The sequence below is a fragment of the Bufo gargarizans genome, unplaced genomic scaffold, assembly GCF_014858855.1.
Source record: "Bufo gargarizans isolate SCDJY-AF-19 unplaced genomic scaffold, ASM1485885v1 fragScaff_scaffold_693_pilon, whole genome shotgun sequence".
Lineage (NCBI taxonomy): Eukaryota > Metazoa > Chordata > Amphibia > Anura > Bufonidae > Bufo > Bufo gargarizans.
The window spans coordinates 211,658-223,864 of record NW_025334167.1 but is presented as its reverse complement, the minus strand read 5'-3'; the positions used below and the strand labels follow the sequence as shown (position 1 = coordinate 223,864).

General features: G+C 51.7%; 1 protein-coding gene across 1 annotated transcript; it reads right to left on the bottom strand.

The window, feature by feature from the left end:
- Nucleotides 1-274: 274 nt before the first annotated feature.
- On the bottom strand, nt 275-11,341 carry LOC122922762 (TLR adapter interacting with SLC15A4 on the lysosome-like). Its single transcript, XM_044273483.1, has 2 exons — nt 11,204-11,341; nt 275-1,266 (listed from the first exon to the last, which is right to left on the bottom strand). Exon 2 carries the CDS (start codon nt 1,248-1,250, stop codon nt 423-425), a length of 828 nt encoding a protein of 275 aa, XP_044129418.1. The 5' UTR covers nt 1,251-1,266; nt 11,204-11,341; the 3' UTR covers nt 275-422.
- Nucleotides 11,342-12,207: the final 866 nt, after the last annotated feature.

The following is a 12,207-nucleotide window of genomic DNA, read 5'->3' as shown; positions in this document are numbered from 1 at the left end:
GGACATGATGCAGCTCTGGGTGTGACTAGAGCACAGTGGACATGCTGCAGCTCTGGATGTGACTAGAGCACAGTGGACATGATGCAGCTCTGGATGTGACTAGAGCACAGTGGACATGATGCAGCTCTGGGTGTGACTAGAGCACAGTGGACATGATGCAGCTCTGGATGTGACTAGAGCACAGTGGACATGATGCAGCTCTGGGTGTGACTAGAGCACAGTGGACATGATGCAGCTCTGGATGTGACTAGAGCACAGTGGACATGATGCAGCTCTGGATGTGACTAGAGCACAGTGGACATGATGCAGCTCTGGGTGTGACTCGAGCACAGTGGACATGATGCAGCTCTGGGTGTGACTAGGGCACAGTGGACATGATGCAGCTCTGGGTGTGACTAGAGCACAGTGGACATGATGCAGCGTCACTTTTTGCTCTGCCCCCGACTGCTGTTAATAAAGGGCAGGTTGCTCGCCGGTGCCTCGGGTTTATCAGGGCTGGAGATGTGCAGGATGGGGGTGATGAATTCGGAGCTCCCCCCGCTGGTTGCGCAGCGCAGACTCCTCAGGATGGCCTCCATGGCCGTGGACTGGTGGACGTTCCGCTCCTGCGACATCTGCAGGCTGATGAGGTGGACGTTGTGCATGAGGACGGTGGACCATTGGTGGGGGAGGGGCGAGGTGCCGGCCGTGGTCAGCTTCTCCTCGTAGCACTGCTTATACAGCTCCGCCATCTTCTTCTCCAGGAAGCCGTTCAGCACAGAGTTGGAGAAGGGGGCAGAGGGTAGGACCTGGCTCTCTACACTTGGGGGCCCCCCTTCTGTTAGGAGCCCCCCGGGGTTCTCAGTTGGAGGACTGCTGCGGTCAATGTCCGCCGAGAGCAGCACCGGGCCGTCCTCGCAGTCGCCGTCCAGGATGCACCCGGAGTCCACTTTCTGGAGGATGTGGTCGCCCGCGATGTGCAGGTCGGGGTAATTCTTGTAGATGCTGCCGTACCTGCTGGACCACGAGGTGTACAGATCCAGCGAGGCGTCGTTCAGCACCTCGCGCCTCGGGATACGCAAGGCTTGTGAGATGGGACCTGAGGCCTCCCCCCGATACAGTGGCTCAGATCCGCCTTCCCTACGATCGGACCGCGCGGCCCCCAGCGCCCAGGACGACGTCTTCTTCTGTGACTTCTCTTCGTCCTTCTGCTCCTCAGCGTTCATCCGCTCCCTGTAGACGGCCGTGCGCAGGAACGACTCCGACAACATGGTGGCGAGCGGGGGTCTGCGGGGAGGAAGAGGATGGAGACGACTGAGACACAAAACATGGGACAACAAGACACCTCCTACTGCTCCACCTGTGTGTCAGTCTTCACTGTGTCACATTCTATTCATGAAACAGGTGCTACAGGATGAACAATACTTTAGAGCAGCGGTCCCCAACCACCGGGCCGTGGATCAGCCGGTCCACGGGGAGCTCCAGAGTTTATTGGCTCCTGAGCCCCACCTTATAGCCTCATAAGCTAAAGGTCGGGAGGCCTGAGGTGCAGGATCGTCGCAATGACATCATCGCAACCTGGGGGCATTATATGTGAAGAGGGCACTACTGGGGGCATGATATGTGAAGAGGGCACTACTGGGGGCATGATATGTGAAGAGGGCACTACTGGGGGCATTATATGTAAAGAGGGCACTACTGGGGGAATTATATGTAAAAAGGGCACTACTGGGGGCATGATATATGAAGAGGGCACTACTGGGGGCATGATATATGAAGAGGGCACTACTGGGGGCATTATATGTGAGGAGGGTTGTTTGAACACTGTGTGGATTAAATTAAATGATCTGGACTGAGGTTCTGCTGTTTGGCCACAAGATGCCGCTGTTTCCTAAACACAGCTACAGACTGCAGATATTTCCATATTCATGAGAGGTGGAGTTACACATAGAGCCTGGAGAGGAAGGGAAAGGGAGCAGCCAACTGAGAGGGAGCGGAGACTGAGGATCCGGGGGGATCCAGGTGTGGGGGGATCCAGGTGTGGGGGCATACCTCAGTGACCAGAGCGGCAGCTAAAGGGACTTTAACACTTGCGTTTTTGTTTTCCGTCACAGGAGCACAATTCCGGAAAAACTGAATGCATTCTGAATGGAGAGCGATCGGTCCAGGATGCATCAGTTCAGTCCCTCTTACATTTTTTGGACGGAGAAAATACCGCAGCATGCCGCAGTTTTCTCTCCGGCCAAAAATACTGAACACTTGCCGGAATGCCGGATCCGGCATTAATTTACATTGAAGTGTATTAGTGTATTAGTGCCGGATCCAGCATTAAATGTTCCAGCAAAACAGACCTTTAAAAATACAAAAAAAAATAATACCAGATCAGTTTTTCCGGATGACACCAGAGAGACGGATCCGGTATTTTTAAATGCATTTGTCAGACGGATCCACATCCGGATCTGTCTGACAAATGCCATCAGTTTGCGTCCTGATCCGGCAGGCGGTTTTGGCGACGGAACTGCGTGCCGAAATCCTCTGCCGCAAATGTGAAAGTACGTTAAGTGAAGCTGATCGTGTCCAAGACCCCGATCCTGGTCAGAGGAAGTAGGATTGCTTCCAGGAACGCCGATGAGAGCGGAGGAGCAAAGCTACATACGCTGCGGTGCCGCATGCTTGTTGGAGAGGCATTTGTTCTGTTCAGAGTCACCAGCGGAGGCAGAGCAGACCCGGGTCGGTAAGATCGTGCACGCACCTCATCACAGTGTTGGCGCTAGAGATGAGACCAGGCTTGTAGTTGGGGTCTCTGTTTGTGTCAGGCCACAAGTGTTACTACTGTTCATTGCAGGGACATTTCACACCGGAGAGCTGATAAAATTCCCACAATCTCAAGCCCGGCTGGCGTTTTGCTCAGGAGAAATACTCAGGCACGTTCTACAGGACCAGTTATGGGAGCGGGAATCCTGTAGAGCTTTGTAAGATTGTAAGCTGCTGTGCTGCACCGCAGGCTAGCCCGCACCACGCACCCATACAGTGATTCTTGTTTTATTAGGGTAATAACAGGTGAGGTGCGGCGGTTCAGTCATGACCGGCAGTAAGAGAATTACCATTTGTGGTTGTGTTTATTGCCACATTTAAGTAAAATTCTGTTTTGACGAAAGCTGGTGTTGGGGTTGCTATTCTCGTTTGTGACTTCACTGTATCCTGGGGAACCCACCCCAATACAAGGCTTACAAGGGCACTATTGGGGGCATTATATGTAAGGAGGGCACTACTGAACGGCATTAAATGTAAGAAGGGCACTACTGGGGGGCATGATATGTAAGAAGGGCACTACTGGGGGGCATAATATATAAAGAGGGCACTACTGGGGGGCAATATATGTGAAGAGGGCACTACTGGGGGGCAATATATGTGAAGAGGGCACTACTGGGGGCATTATATGTAAAGAGGGCACTACTGGGGGCATGATATGTGAAGAGGGCACTACTGAAGGGCATTATATGTAAAGAGGGCACTACTGAAGGGCATTATATGTAAAGAGGGCACTACTGAAGGGCATTATATGTAAGGAGGGCACTACTGAAGGGCATTATATGTAAGGAGGGCACTACTGGGGAATTATATAAGAAAAGGGTACTATTGGGGGGCATGATATATGAAGAGGGCAATACTGGGGGCATTATATTTAAGGAGGGCAATACTGGGGGCATTATATGTAAAGAGGGCACTACTGGGGGCATTATATGTAAAGATGGCACTACTGGGGGGTGCATTATAAGTATGTGATTATTAATTATTTCTTATGTCCCCCCTGCTGACCTGTTAAGTGTACTGGAGGCTCTGCTCTCTCTGCAATTGCCGCTCCATCTGCACTTTGATAGGACCAGACAGTCAGAATGCAGAGAGAGCAGAGCCTCTAAGTGTAATGGCAACGCCCCCATTGCTCCTAGAGGTTCATTTGCATATATTAAAACACCATTTTTCTCAGCAATGCACATATGAACATGGGACCAACACCGACGCCTTCAGCTGCCAAGTGCACATGTGACAGGTCAGCCGGTGTCAGAGGGACAGACCTGCTGACAGGAGCCCAGAGAGGTAGGTACCAACCAGCAGGGACCTGCGGTAAGGGGAGGAAGGAGGAGATCAATGATGTGACTGACAATTACAGCTAAGAGGCACCAGAGACCTCCGCCTCACAGGGGGTGGTGCCTCATGTCCTCATATGTACTGAATGTACTGTCCTCTCAGTGTTAATAATGACCTTGTCATTTGCAGCCCCCCCTCCCCCACCACCACCATCAGAGTTTTTGTGCGACATCAATGTGTTCCTCTTTCCATCAAGTCCTTTATTTATTAGAAGTAGGAAGTGAAAGGCAGAATGCAGCTCATAGAGCGACCATCCCAGGGGCCTCAGTGCATAATACATCACCACTAGAGGGAGCTCACTACATACAGATTATACAGCCACCACTAGGGGGAGCTCACTACATACAGATTATACAGCCACCACTAGAGGGAGCTCACTACATACAGATTATACAGCCACCACTAGAGGGAGCTCACTACATACAGATTATACAGCCACCACTAGAGGGAGCTCACTACATACAGATTATACAGCCACCACTAGAGGGAGCTCACTACATACAGGTTATACAGCCACCACTAGAGGGAGCTCACTACATACAGATATACAGCCACCACTAGAGGGAGCTCACTACATACAGATTATACAGTCACCACTAGAGGGAGCTCACTACATACAGATTATACAGCCACCACTAGAGGGAGCTCACTACATACAGATTATACAGTCACCACTAGAGGGAGCTCACTACATACAGATTATACAGTCACCACTAGAGGGAGCTCACTACATACAGATTATACAGCCACCACTAGAGGGAGCTCACTACATACAGATTATACAGCCACTACTAGAGGGAGCTCACTACATACAGATTATACAGCCACCACCAGGGGGAGCTCACTACATATAGATTATACAGCCACCACTAGAGGGAGCTCACTACATACAGGTTATACAGCCACCACTAGAGGGAGCTCACTACATACAGATATACAGCCACCACTAGAGGGAGCTCACTACATACAGATTATACAGTCACCACTAGAGGGAGCTCACTACATACAGATTATACAGCCACCACTAGAGGGAGCTCACTGCATACAGATTATACAGTCACCACTAGAGGGAGCTCACTACATACAGATTATACAGTCACCACTAGAGGGAGCTCACTACATACAGATTATACAGCCACCACTAGAGGGAGCTCACTGCATACAGATTATACAGCCACCACTAGGGGGAGCTCACTATACAGCCACCACTAGAGGGAGCTCACTACATACAGATTATACAGCTACCACTAGAGGGAGCTCACTACATACAGATTATACAGCCACCACTAGAGGGCGCTCACTACATACAGATTATACAGTCACCACTAGATGGAGCTCACTACATACAGATTATACAGCCTCCACTAGAGGGAGCTCACTACGTACAGTTTATACAGTCACCAGTAGAGGGAGCTCACTACATACAGATTATACAGCCACCACTAGAGGGAGCTCACTGCATACAGATTATACAGCCACCACTAGGGGGAGCTCACTACATACAGATTATACAGCCACCACTAGAGGGAGCTCACTACATACAGATTATACAGCCACCACTAGAGGGAGCTCACTACATACAGATTATACAGCCACCACTAGAGGGAGCTCACTACATACAGATTATACAGCCACCACTAGAGGGAGCTCACTACATACAGATTATACAGCCACCACTAGAGGGAGCTCACTACATACAGATTATACAGTCACCACTAGGGGGAGCTCACTACATACAGATCGTACAGTCACCACTAGAGGGAGCTCACTACATACAGATTATACAGCCACCACTAGGGGGAGCTCACTGCATACAGATTATACAGCCACCACTAGAGGGAGCTCACTGCATATAGATTATACAGTTACCACTAGAGGGAGCTCACTGCATACAGATTATACTGCCACCACTAGAGGGAGCTCACTACATACAGATTATACAGCCACCACTAGGGGGAGCTCACTACATACAGATTATACAGCCACCACTAGGGGGAGCTCACTACATACAGATTATACAGCCACCACTAGAGGGAGCTCACTACATACAGATTATACAGCCACCACTAGAGGGAGCTCACTACATACAGATTATATAGCCACCACTAGAGGGAGCTCACTACATACAGATTATACAGTCACCACTAGGGGGAGCTCACTACATATAGATTATACAGCCACCACTAGAGGGAGCTCACTACATACAGATTATACAGTCACCACTAGAGAGAGCTCACTACATACAGATTATACAGTCACCACTAGAGAGAGCTCACTACATACAGATTATACGGCCACCACTAGAGGAAGCTCACTACATACAGATTATACAGCCACCACTAGAGGGAGCTCACTACATACAGATTATACAGCCACCACTAGAGGGAGCTCACTACATACAGATTATACAGCCACCACTAGAGGGCGCTCACTACATACAGATCATACAGTCACCACTAGAGGGAGCTCTCTACATACAGATCGTCACGTAGATGGTGGTTTCCAGGAATGTGTTTTGTGCCCACCTTTATCATCTGGGGTCCTCTAGAGCTGCTGAGCAGTTGGGGGGGATTTGTGTTTAGGTGATGTGTGTAGAATCCATCAGTGCACGGGGGCAGATTTAGTAGACATGTAGATGGCGGTGTTATAGACTTGCACCGGGTTCCCCCTAGTGTCGGTGAGGCGCCTGGATTCAGCATGTCACTTCTGCAGCCAATCACAGACTGATGAGGACAGAGGTTGGCTGCGGCTTCAAGCTTTCATGTGGTAGCAGTGGCCCCTTTCCTGCAGGGCCCCTAGCTGCGCAGGTTCATTGTTATTATTATCAGCGGTTGCTATGGTGATGATTAGAGATGAGCAAATCGAAGTTGATTCAATTCACACTGAATCCGAATTTCCTTGCGCTTTGTGGTAAAGAACTCTGGGAAGGCGGGATCACCCTTAATGCCATGCATGCAGCCAATCAGCAGCCAGCCAGCCCTGTGATGTCACAGCCCTATAAATAGCGGCAGCCATCTTGGATTCTGCCATTTTCCAGTGCACTTAGTGCAGGGAGAGACGTCGGCAGGCGCTAGGGACAGTGCGAGGAAAGACTTCATTGTGCTAAAAAAACTATTTACAAGTGCAGGGAAAGGACAGGGAGGAATCATCCCACAGCGTTTCTGTAGGACAGTCCTATTACACCGCGCTGCACTGACTGCGGGTCCGGAGCGGTTGTGTATTATTGGCAAAAGAAATATATATTTGCCGTTCAGCGGTGCAGTTATAAGTTCTAAAGCCCTTTTTTACGTGTATTAGTGGCACTAAAAAGGATTTTCCGTTGTGCGGTGAAGTGAGAAAATTACTGATTTTTTGGGGGTGTTTTAATTTCCTTTTTATTTATTTGATCTAACAGTATGTCAGGCAGAGACGTGCCCGGCCCTGCACAGAGTAGGGGCAGAGAAGTGCCAGGCCCTGCACAGAGGAGGGGCAGAGAAGTGCCAGGCCCTGCACAGAGGAGGGGCAGAGAAGTGCCAGGCCCTGCACAGAGGAGGGGCAGAGAAGTGCCCGGCCCTGCACAGAGTAGGGGCAGAGAAGTGCCAGGCCCTGCACAGACGAGGGGCAGAGAAGTGCCCGGCCCTGCACAGAAGAGGGGCAGCGAAGTGCCCGGCCCTGCACAGAGGAGGGGCAGAGAAGTGCCAGGCCCTGCACAGAGGAGGGGCAGAGAAGTGCCCGGCCCTGCACAGAGTAGGGGCAGAGAAGTGCCAGGCCCTGCACAGACGAGGGGCAGAGAAGTGCCAGGCCCTGCACAGAGGAGGGGCAGAGAAGTGCCCGGCCCTGCACAGACGAGGGGCAGAGAAGTGCCCGGCCCTGCACAGACGAGGGGCAGAGAAGTGCCCGGCCCTGCACAGAGTAGGGGCAGAGAAGTGCCCGGCCCTGCACAGAGTAGGGGCAGAGAAGTGCCAGGCCCTGCACAGACGAGGGGCAGAGAAGTGCCCGGCCCTGCACAGAGGAGGGGCAGAGAAGTGCCCGGCCCTGCACAGAGTAGGGGCAGAGAAGTGCCAGGCCCTGCACAGAGGAGGGGCAGAGAAGTGCCAGGCCCTGCACAGAGGAGGGGCAGAGAAGTGCCAGGCCCTGCACAGACGAGGGGCAGAGAAGTGCCCGGCCCTGCACAGACGAGGGGCAGAGAAGTGCCCGGCCCTGCACAGACGAGGGGCAGAGAAGTGCCCGGCCCTGCACAGACGAGGGGCAGAGAAGTGCCCGGCCCTGCACAGACGAGGGGCAGAGAAGTGCCCGGCCCTGCACAGACGAGGGGCAGAGAAGTGCCAGGCCCTGCACAGAGGAGGGGCAGAGAAGTGCCCGGCCCTGCACAGACGAGGGGCAGAGAAGTGCCCGGCCCTGCACAGGGGCAGAGGCCTAAATGTTTCTGGCGCAGGCAGAGGTGGCAGCAGAGTAAGGAGGGGGTCAGCAGGGGTCGCAGCGAGAGGCCTGAGCTCCCGGGGTCATCTAGCGGTCGTGTCTTGACCAGAAACCCAGCGGTTCTTGATTGGTTGACTCAATCATCTCGGTTTTGGATCCACTCCTGGTTTTTCTTGGCTTTACCAATACTGATGGATTACTGACCAAACGCGGACCGAGTGAAGGCGGACGCTCCACAGACAGGATCCGTTTTTTGGCGGTTATTGTTCTGACAGATCGGAGGAAGGGCAAAATAATCAGTGACGTCACCACAACCTTACTGCTGACCCTTCTCCGCTCTGTCGGGGGCTGTATAATATCTTCATTCAGCAGGACCTGCACTGGCGTCACAACGTGGTGAGCGCGATTACGTCATCAAAGGTCTTTTTGCAGGTCCTAAAAGAAGACTATGTCGGCTGCGCGAACAAGAGGATGAGGGGAGTTAATTTAGCTTTTATTTTTTAACCCCTCCAGCGCTATTGTACTATGCTTTCTGTATAAAGAATGCTATTATTTCTCCTATAATCAGGTTATAAGGGAAAATAATAAAATGAATAGAACACCGAACCCAAAACCGAACTTCAGTGAAGAAGTCCAGGCTCGGGTCTGGGGACCACATTCAGTTTTTATCACGTGTGTGCAAAACGCATTGCTTTAGTGCGGAAAAAAACGGAACATCGGAACGCAATCGTAGTCAAAACTGACTGCAACTGCATGCAACTCGCGCAGGTTTCCCCCCAATGCACACGCAACGCATCCGGAGCAAATCTGGGACACCCGTGTGAAAAAGGCCTAAGAGCGACGCCTGTCATCTGCATGTCATACGGACTCACAGTATCGCACTACCACAGCAGACTCCCTATGTGTGTTACTGCACCGCTATACAGGCACAGCGCTCTACACCGCTATACAGGCACAGTGCTCTACACCGCTATACAGGCACAGTGTTCTACACCGCTATACAGGCACAGTGCTCTACACCGCTATACAGGCACAGTGTTCTACACCGCTATACAGGCACAGTGCTCTACACCGCTATACAGGCACAGTGCTCTACACCGCTATACAGGCACAGTGCTCTACACCGCTATACAGGCACAGTGCTCTACACCGCTATACAGGCACAGTGCTCTACACCGCTATACAGGCACAGTGTTCTACACCGCTATACAGGCACAGTGCTCTACACCGCTATACAGGCACAGTGCTCTACACCGCTATACAGGCACAGTGTTCTACACCGCTATACAGGCACAGTGTTCTACACCGCTATACAGGCACAGTGTTCTACACCGCTATACAGGCACAGTGCTCTACACCGCTATACAGGCACAGTGCTCTACACCGCTATACAGGCACAGTGCTCTACACCGCTATACAGGCACAGTGTTCTACACCGCTATACAGGCACAGTGTTCTACACCGCTATACAGGCACAGTGTTCTACACCGCTATACAGGCACAGTGTTCTACACCGCTATACAGGCACAGTGTTCTACACCGCTATACAGGCACAGTGTTCTACACCTCTATACAGGCGCAGTGTTCTACACCCCTATACAGGCGCAGTGCTCTACACCGCTATACAGGCGCAGTGCTCTACACCGCTATACAGGCACAGTGCTCTACACCGCTATACAGGCGCAGTGTTCTACACCGCTATACAGGCACAGTGTTCTACACCGCTATACAGGCACAGTGCTCTACACCGCTATACAGGCACAGTGCTCTACACCGCTATACAGGCACAGTGTTCTACACCGCTATACAGGCACAGTGTTCTACACCGCTATACAGGCACAGTGCTCTACACCGCTATACAGGCACAGTGCTCTACACCGCTATACAGGCACAGTGCTCTACACCGCTATACAGGCACAGTATTCTACACCACTATACAGGCACATTGTTCTACACCGCTATACAGGCACAGCGCTCTACACCGCTATACAGGCACAGTGTTCTACACCGCTATACAGGCACAGTGTTCTACACCGCTATACAGGCACAGTGTTCTACACCGCTATACAGGCACAGTGTTCTACACCGCTATACAGGCACAGTGTTCTACACCACTATACAGGCACAGTGTTCTACACCACTATACAGGCACAGTGTTCTACACCGCTATACAGGCACAGTGTTCTACACCGCTATACAGGCACAGTGCTCTACACCGCTATACAGGCACAGTGCTCTACACCGCTATACAGGCACAGTGCTCTACACCGCTATACAGGCACAGTGCTCTACACCGCTATACAGGCACAGTGCTCTACACCGCTATACAGGCACAGTATTCTACACCACTATACAGGCTCTCTGCAGCCAGGAAATAGACATTTTTAACATGATTTGCCGAAATAAATTTTTTCAAAATATTCGGCGAAATGGGCAAATCGAATTTTTGAAAAATTCACATGTCTATTGATGATTATTTATTTACTGTTGGTGGACAATGTAACATTTTTGTAACCGACTGATAAGTCACATGTCACCGTCCCCCGTTATAAGACAGCAGCATAAAGATTTAAAGGGGTACCCCGCAGGACATGCCGGCAATGTCTGATAGGCGGGGGTCCTCTGCTCCTGTGACAAGGCAGCCGCAGTACTGACCGCCCTGGACGTCTCATCTTACCATCCGCTGCCTCCGCGCCACTCGGTCATCAGTCCAGTCCCCGCTGCCCCTTTGCCGCCCTGTCAGGCCGAGGTCCCAGAGCGTGTGGTGCCTCCTGACTCAGTAATGAGCGCGCGCCTCTTCCCTTTTTTATTTTCCAGATCTACAGAGAAAAAGAGAAGTCGCTCGGCAAGAATCTCTGACGCCAGACGGAAGGACGGAACCATTCTGGTCACGGGGTCCTGCGGGGGCGCCACTTATACCTCCAGCAGCGGAGGGGGTCCATACAGCGCCCCCACTCTAGGGCTGTAACGACCATGTTATAGCTGGGAGATCTGCTGACAATTTGCCCAGAGAACCAGACATGAGAGGTTGTCGCCCGGAAAGACTCCACCCCCCCCCCCCCATTCCTACAGATCTTCCTGCGTGTCAGTGTTAACCGTCATTCTTGCATTGTAGTCCATAAACCAGTGTCTTCCTATTGGATACAGTACTGACCTTTTTTTTTTATTTTTTTTTATTGAAAACGCTTTTATTACAATCAAATCGTCAAACACACATACCGAGTACCGAGTACTGCGAGGCGGCGCAGGCGCGGGTTTCATAGCGCGGTATTGTGATGACCTGTGATCCAGGCGCCAGAAGCTGGAAGTCCACCGGTCATTCCAGGGCCCCATCATACTCATCAGGGAGGTGTCCGGGGCCCCGCACCTGCCCACAATGGAGGTGACCCTCCCACCAGAATGACCCATTAACCCTTAAACTTCCAGAGGGCAGAAAACCGTAAATAAATGGCGACTAAATGTCCAGTGTGTCCGTTAACAGAATTTCGCACTGATGCTGCGGATCAGCAGGACCTGGACCACATGGAAGAACATCTCATCCAAACCAAACCTGGCTCTCGGGGGCCCGGTCCGCACCTCTTCTCTGCCGGACGCGGCCGATTGCAGTAAACAGAGAACATAACGAGTTGTGAAAGGGATTGTGGTCAGATCGAGCGCAGGGCCTTAAAGGGACACGACACC